Source organism: Zingiber officinale, chromosome 1A (assembly GCF_018446385.1).
Source record: "Zingiber officinale cultivar Zhangliang chromosome 1A, Zo_v1.1, whole genome shotgun sequence".
NCBI classification, from domain to species: domain Eukaryota; kingdom Viridiplantae; phylum Streptophyta; class Magnoliopsida; order Zingiberales; family Zingiberaceae; genus Zingiber; species Zingiber officinale.
The window spans coordinates 78335938-78344270 of record NC_055987.1 but is presented as its reverse complement, the minus strand read 5'-3'; the positions used below and the strand labels follow the sequence as shown (position 1 = coordinate 78344270).

At 36.6% G+C, this 8333-nt stretch overlaps 1 protein-coding gene across 1 annotated transcript; it reads right to left on the bottom strand.

Moving 5' to 3' along the window:
• Window positions 1–4718: 4718 nt before the first annotated feature.
• Window positions 4719–6364, bottom strand: LOC121999027 (WUSCHEL-related homeobox 11-like). The gene is made up of 3 exons (XM_042553884.1): window positions 5791–6364; window positions 4859–5038; window positions 4719–4795 (listed from the first exon to the last, which is right to left on the bottom strand). Exons 1-3 carry the CDS (start codon window positions 6362–6364, stop codon window positions 4719–4721), a joined length of 831 nt encoding a protein of 276 aa, XP_042409818.1.
• Window positions 6365–8333: the final 1969 nt, after the last annotated feature.

Genomic DNA, 8333 nt, shown 5'->3' with positions numbered 1-8333 from the left:
CACTATGATCTTCTCAAGCCAATGAGAAGATCGAATGGTCAACCTAGGGTCAACAACTTCTCCAAGCTCCTCCCTTTGACCACCTTTTGTTGCTCGTGCCCGCCTCAGAACTCCGTCTCGTGTGGACCCTCCACCGCTTCAATTTGAAACTCGAGTTACATTCGAGTCTAAATCTAATTTACAACAAGAATATAAGAGAAAGGCACGACGCGCAGGTCGCGGAAAAATAAAAACATACAACACGCGCAAATACATAACGACACGCAGGCTGTATTATGAATTACAACACAATCCAATCATATTGGGTTTTTGGGCCATGACTATCACAAAATTAATATATAATTTAAAATTATATATTTTCATAATTTTCTATAATTTTAAAAAATAAATTTTACAATTTTTACGAGTAAAATTTCCCGGCGGTCCCGTTTAGCGGTTTCGGGCGCAATCGCGGAACGGATCCCCTTGCGGGGCCAGGGGCAGCGCCCCTACCCGCGATCCAACCATCGCGAGGGTTCCTTTGTGATCCAACAGCGCCCAAACTCGCTGTCCCAAAACGATTTGGGTCGAGACATTGCCGATTCGGAAAAATCTTCCCGGCAGGTTCGCTTTTTAGCGATTTCGGGTGCAATCACGGAGCAAATCCCCTTGCGGGGTTAGGGGCAGTACCCCTATCCACGATCTAACCATCGTGAGTTGCTCCTTTACGATCTAATGGCACCCAAGCCCGCTGTCCCAAACGGATTTGGGGCAAAACGAAGCCATTTTGGAAAAATCTTTCCGGTAGCCGAAGCCTACAAGTGCCGAGACACTTGTGCTTCGCTTCTACGGAAAAATTACCCATAAAAACTATAAAAATCATAATTTTACAGAAAATTACAGAAACTTTAGTTTTCATAAAACCAAAAATTAAACTCGTACAAGCCTTGCACGTGGCTCTGATACCACTGTTGGGTTTTTCGGGCCGCGAAAACCGCTTTTCGCATCGCGGAAACCCCGAATCACCCAAAGCCGTAGATCCGAGCAAAGAAAAACCGAACGAAAATATGAGTACGAGTTTCAAAGACTCTAGATCTACACTAGATGAGAGTTATACCTTCGAAGCGTGCCCTTTCACGTTCCCGCTCGTCCAAGGAATTGCCGGATCTCTAGAGTATCAAAATAGATACTCCTCTAGAAGTATCCACACGAACACGTAGATGGAGAAAAACACACAAAAAGTGTGCTAGCACCTTGTGTGGTCACGGCAAGAGGAGGAGAGGGAGAGAGCTCTCTTGAGGAAGAAGAAGAAGAAGTAATGCCTTGAATGAAAATCAAATTTCATTCACCACTTTTGTGTGGTCGGCCACTCCATGGAGTGTAACTCCCATTCCACATTAATCACAATTAATGTGAAGGCATTAGGAGGTGTTGTGTAACTCCTATGATGTGGCACATCATGAAGATGTGGACCATTACCATTGGTCCACATCTTGCCACCTCACAATGATGTGACAAATGAGTAACCTCCACTCATTTAATGTGGCCAACCCACATTAAATGCAATGGAGGCTTGTAACCTCCATGAGGTGGCAAAGCAAGATGATGTGGAACAACACTATTGGTCCACATCTTGCCACCTCACTCATGATGTGGTAAAGAGTCAAGTCAAACTTGACTCTTCCTCTTCCTCTCTAGTCAAGTCAAACTTGACTCAATCTCTCTCATGGTTGATCTAATCTAACCATTTGATTCAAGCCAACTTAATATAATGAAACTAATTCATTAAATTAAATTGATCTAATGAGTCATAATCTAAATTAGACTCATTAAATACATGAATCAACTTGAGTCTAACTCAATTAGCCCAATTTGGATTACTCTTAATCCAATTTGATTCATCAAATGAATCTAATCCTCTTGGTTCATCGTATGAACCTAATCTCCATCTAATTGTCCTTAGTGTGTGACCCTATAGGTTCTTGTAACGTTGGCAATGCCCTAAACCCATTTAGGAGCATAAGTAATGAGCGGTATCTAGCAACACATCATTACTACCCAAGTTATAAGAATGTCGAGATCCGACATCACCTTGTGACTACTAATTGTGACTCCTCACAATATGTGACATTGTCCTTCTATCCTAGACATCTAGATTGATCAATGTGAGACATAGACCGTGTCATCCTCTAATCAATCTAAATCTTGAACTCCAAGTAGACTCACTCGATCAAATGAGCTCAACATCTCATGTTGACTCATTTGGGCATGGCCATGCACTTCATGGTCTAACTCTATCAAGAATATTGATGTCGCTCCCGTCATATGGGAGGGATAGATCCCATCTACATCACTCACATCCCTCTGCATAATTTGTTGCATACCCAGTAATCGCCTTTATAGTCCACCCTGTTACGGGTGACGTTTGACGAAACCAAAGTACATAACTCCTTATGTAGGGATCCATGGTGACTTCAGGTCAAAGGACTAATAGTCATACTAATAGCCACATGAGAAAGTATATGACACTCATATAACGATCCATGATACTTTCTCATGGCGGGTCATTTAGTATACATTCTCTAATGCATATCCATGTGTCAGCTTGATATCTCTATATCCATGCATGACTTGTGAGATCAAGTCATCGAGCTGACATACATGCTAATCTTATTGTTTTAACATTGTCCATGAATGTTAATACTCGACTAGGAATGATTTAGAGTAGTGTTCCCTATATCATCTCACTATCGATTCAACTAATCGATTGATATAGGTATGAACCTTCTACTCAAGGACGCTATTATACTTAGTCTATTTGGCACTAATACAAATAAGTATAATAACCAAACAAATGCCTTTATTAATATATAAGAATATGATACAATGAGTCCATACAATCATCAAATGATTGGCTCTAGGGCTCTAACTAACATCCATGTCATATGAAATTAGGATATTTGTAGCTATTGTTTGATATGGTGAAATAGGTTGTATCATAACAATTTGATCTAGTAAAATAGGTTGTATCATATTTAGGATACTTATAGTTAGCTTCAACGTACTTCTTATAATTTAAGTTACCATTGCTATGAAATGGATGATTCATACTAGCTTCAAGGTGTTTCTTACCATTTAATTTAACGTTGCTATAAAATCCTGATTAATGCTCTCAATATTTTTTTGATTAAATGATTATGAACAATTTTGCTATTAATTGTACAGGACTTTTTATTTTCTCATTGTAAAGTTATCTTATTATCTAATTATGGGTTGTTATAAATACTACCATACTTTCTTCTTCCAATTTAAAAGGGAGTACATGATATTGGTAAACTTATGAATGGTAAGTAGATTATGTCCTTACATTTTTTGCTCGTTTCTCTTTGTTTCCCTTGGTTCTAGTTTATTTATCATCATAGGTTTTCACTTTAGCATCTTAAATTACTACTCTGTAGAGTGAGTCCTTACCATTATTGTATGTTAGAATGATCTGCTTACATGAGACTATTAGAATTTAAGTAATTATCTTTCTGGTTACAAATGATTTGCTTTATTTGTTTGTTTTTATGCCGGAAAAGAATATTTGATGGGGAAGAAAGCTTTTGCGGACAAAGAAGATGAGTTGTATCTTAGTTTTTTTTTTAAAATTTTAAATCCTTGTTTAACTTCTTGGATTGTTAGATTTGTATAACTTTTGGAGTGTGGAACTTGTATAATATTTTGGAGTAACTTGAACAAGAAAGATCTTGTATAACTTGTTGAGACCTTTGAATTTGTTATATTATGATTTGATTTCAATTATTAATAGATGTATGTGAAATAGGATGTGATAATATTAATTAGGATGTGTTGAATGTATATAATGTGTTATTTGAATTTGTTGTATATATGTATGTAAGGATTGAAATGTAGAAATAAATTGTTGTTGGAAAAATTTTGTTTGATTTAGGGACAAATTTGGCAACGAAATTAATTTGTCATAAACTTATCGTAGTTACCGTGCATCGATAATTTCGTGACAAAATCATTTTAGTTCCAAATTTCGTCGCAAAATCTAGGACGAATCCACAGAAAGGTTGGTGAAAATTGGCGACAAATTTGACAACAAAAATCTAGTTCGTTGCCGAATTTTATCGCCAAATTAGGGACACAATTGGCAACAAAAATAAATTCGTCACTGATTTCGTCCCCAAATTCGTTGCTAAGTTTGCAACAAAACAAATATTCGTTCCAAAGTTATATAGGATATTGCGACAAATAAAGTTTTTGTTACAAATTTGACAACAAATTTGGGGACGAAAATATTATTTGTCGCTAATTTCGTCCCCAAATTTGCAACAACAAAATATTCGTTCCAAAAGTTGGCAACAAGAGGTTTGGGACGAAAAATTTTTCGTCACAGATTTCGTCTCAACATTTTGCAACGAATTTATTTTTATAAATTCGTCCCAGATTTCGTCCCAGAACACTGTATTTTTTATAGTGCATTTCATCACAAAATAATTGAAGATTTAGAACATTAACAAGAAACTTCAATCCATATTATTTTAACCGTAGGAATTGAACAATAACTTTGCTAACCAAGTCTCTTAAAACCATGAGCTTAAAACAACTCTAAGCAATGAAATTAAAGAGCTAACATAATCCACCTGCTTGAACTAGAATAATATTGGCAGTGCACAAGACTGTTCAATTCTTTCTAGACATTATATATATAAAATGCCTAGAAAGACATTTCATGCATTATACTGACCAACCCCATTCAAATTGCTTGAAGACATCAAACTGCTGCCTGTTAAGTAGATCTTGTAACCTGTCGACGAACAAGAATTAATCAAATTTGCTCGAACTGATATAGATGCGAAATTAAAATTACTGACCAGGAAATAACTTTCACCCATCTGCAAGCTCTGAATGAGAATGCCTTGCTCATCGACAGGTAGAATTTGTCCAGAGGAATGGACAATAATCACATTGTCCCCAAAGGATGCTTTCATATCTATTGGTCCTCTTGGAACCTCAGAAGGAACTCCATCAATAAACACTGGTATTGTCCCTGCAGCATTCGACCATATATCATTTCTAGTGAATTATATATAATAATCATCAGACAAAAAGAAATCAAAAAGTTTGTAATTAACCATCAAGAAAAGATAATTACACTATTTATGACAGTATCCTTTCCTTGTATCAAACAAATAGTAAACATGAAATGATCAAATTTATCCTTAATTCTGAGGATTGAACAAATTGTATAATTTTCTTTGAGAAAAATGTGGATAGTTATTTGATATTAGTAGCATGCGATGGATGGGAAACAAATATATTTTCGCACAAGTTTTTAATTATTTTAAATTGTTATATTCTCAGATTGATGGATGATAGTGTGCAAATTAAAAGAAGGCAAGACAAATAATCTGTTATAACTGATTAGAGAAATTTCAAAAAGAAGAAAGTATATTTTCAGATCATAATCTTTTGAAGAACTAGGGTTAGGTAGACCATAATCTTTTGAAGAAAAATTTGAAGCACAAAGGATTTCTGAGAGACTTTGCCGTCGCAAGAATCCAAAAGTGGGTCACTACATTCACTAGATTTTAATATAGATCTTTGAATTGTAATTTTCAGATCTTTACAAGAATAAAAAAAATGTTAGATATATATATATATATATATATATAGTTAAAGCAAGAAAGAGAAACAATGTTTCAGATGTGGAAACCACCATGAATGTTTGAGAAAAAATTAAAGAAAAGAGTCGTGTCATCTTTAGAAACATCACTTAGCCATGCAAAACAATATACTAACCAGTTTGGTATAGCAATTTTGAGACATGATCAGATGAGCACATGAAGGGAGTAATACCGCTCTGATGCGAGATCGTGAAGAGATCATTGGGGCTTAGGTTAACCATGAAGCTCGAAGAAGAAGAAGAGGCGTAGGAGAAAGGAAAGAACCCTAACCCTCCTGGCCCACCTCCTCCTCCACAAGAACTACCAGAAGATGAGGTGCTTAAAGAATAAGTCCATGAGGGTGGTTCGCTGAGATGGCCGCTGAGTGCTGCTGCAGCCTGCTGCATCGCTAGGCTGGCTTGTAGACGTCGTTGGTGACGACGGGACCGTGACCGCCGGTTCTGGAACCAGTAGAAGACGTTGGCATCCCCTACGGCACCGAACTTCTCAAGTAGCTTACGGATCCGAACTGTTTCATCCTTGGGAGGATTCACCATTCCACTGTTGAAGATGGACTCAAGGATGAGGATTTGTTCTGGCTTCGGCGTCCATCGGGTACGAACTTGCTCCACTGCTGCTGCCAGAGGAGGTGCAGGAGGAAGCGTGGAGCAGTTTGTGGTGGTGATGTTTGGTCGGTTTTGATCATCCATGGTTAGATGAATTGGGGTTGGGTGTGGTAAGCAAGGGAAGAGAAGGAGTACTAATCTTGTAAGGGGGTATTGATGAATTGCACAAATAACATCAACAAAGCTGTTTGGAGTACAAACGTGTTGTAGGGTAATTTATAGGCGCTTTGTGATGGAATGCCCCATGCTGGTGGGGTTAATTATATATTTTGTGAAGCCAAAACAATAATGAACTTAGTTGTTTAATATTCTCCTTTCATCAAAGAAGGCAGCTAGCTAGCTATAAAAAATTCATGAATAAATTAAAAGTAACATGTATATATAGTTTTGATTTCTTCAAGTACAATACTACATATTGATTAAGCTAAGTGCTGCTTGTTTAATTTACAATTTTATGGCTGTCGAAGTGTGGTGAAACTTGATTTTTTATGATAGTTAAGATGAGCTGTGGCCGCGAGGCAAGATGACAAGAACATGACTGGAATGGCAGAAGGAGGATATGTGGGGACTGATTTGGCCAGGGTTTTGTTGTAGCTTGGTCATCTCTCATGTGAAGGGTTAGGGATCAGGGCATAGATGTGAAACTGTAAGAGGAGAGAGCAGGTAAGAATTAGGAAAAAATTATATATATACCATAACGTATTGGTCAAAGTTAATCCATCCTAATTTATTAGGGCTGACGTAGGATGCATGGAGACGTAGAATACTCAAGTGGAGAGCAACAAAAGATAAAAGAGCAGTGAAGAAAGAAGACAGAATGAGCGGAAATAAAAAAATTGTTGGTGGATGGGAGGAAATTAAAGGGTTGGCCCAAGGTTCGGTTTCCTTTGCCTTTTTGTCCCAGAAGAAACCGACGCCGCGGAGACTGCGGACGGAGTCTGACTAGCTAAGTACTTATTTTGGTTTTCCTTTTCATTAGAATAACTATATACGTACGTATACATACATAATTTATTATTCAACTTTTTAATTATTACTCTAACTCTACACCCCCACCACTGTCTACTGTGCTCGCTCACTTTCTTTGCGACCTAGAAGATAACAAATTAGTTTATCCCCACGATGTGAGGTATCTGCTGCTGTTCCCGGAATTTTATATAAACAACTATATATTCTCTATTTGTATATAATATATTTTTTCTCATGATAATTAAATTGCAGTAGCTCGTGTGAAAACAAAAGAATTCATTGGCCGTCATACGGCTGCATAAATTATTTAATAAGGAAGCACTACTACGAATTGGGTAAAACAAGCACTGCAGAAACAATTAAACTAGACGATCGAACTAATTTGGTGGCCTTTATAACTTCGGTATAACTTTTATTTTATTTTTTTTTTAATTTACGGCGATGCGAGTTGAATTGTGGAAATTTATAGTGGTTGCCATCTTCGAACTGGCTGTAGCTGCATCATGATAGAGATTATACAGTCCGAGTGAAACCGCCAACCTCTGACACTGTATGAATAATCTACTTTATTTGTGTGCCTTCGAACTCAGTTTTAGTTCATATTCACCTAGAAGATAAACATTAATATATAAATAAAGTGAAATTTAAAGAAGGAGAATAAAAAAGATCGAGAAAGAAAAAATAGGTCAATTTAAAAAAACAAAGTCAACCGACCGAGTATATGTATATCTGGTATCTAAATCTTATCTCTATGGTTGACGGTCCAATCTCATATTTCTCCATCAAATAATTTGTAGAGCTCGTGATTGCCTGTTTGTCATTCTATTGAAGAAAAATATCTTACAATATATCCGGCTAAGATTCGAATGTTTGGTATTTAATCGTTGGAGTACATGACAAATGCACTAAAGCCCAAGGAATTATTTATTTATTTTTTAGCTAACATTATATATCCAAGCCCAGGAAACTAGATATTAGTTGAATTGAAAGATCTAACTTTATTGCATAAACATGATCTCTCAATAACAACTTTTCTTTGAATGATCTCAGCACGATTAAATATTCACGCCTCTATGGTATTCAT

Coding starts and splice junctions, on each gene's coding strand:
- LOC121999027 (XM_042553884.1), bottom strand. CDS start 6,364: ATGGATGATCAAAACCGACCAAACATCACCACCACAAACTGCTCCACG. Junction 5,039..5,790: donor AAAATTGCTATACCAAACTG/GTTAGTATATTG, acceptor CGAATGCTGCAG/GGACAATACCAGTGTTTATT. Junction 4,796..4,858: donor TGAAAGTTATTTCCTGGTCA/GTAATTTTAATT, acceptor GTTCGTCGACAG/GTTACAAGATCTACTTAACA.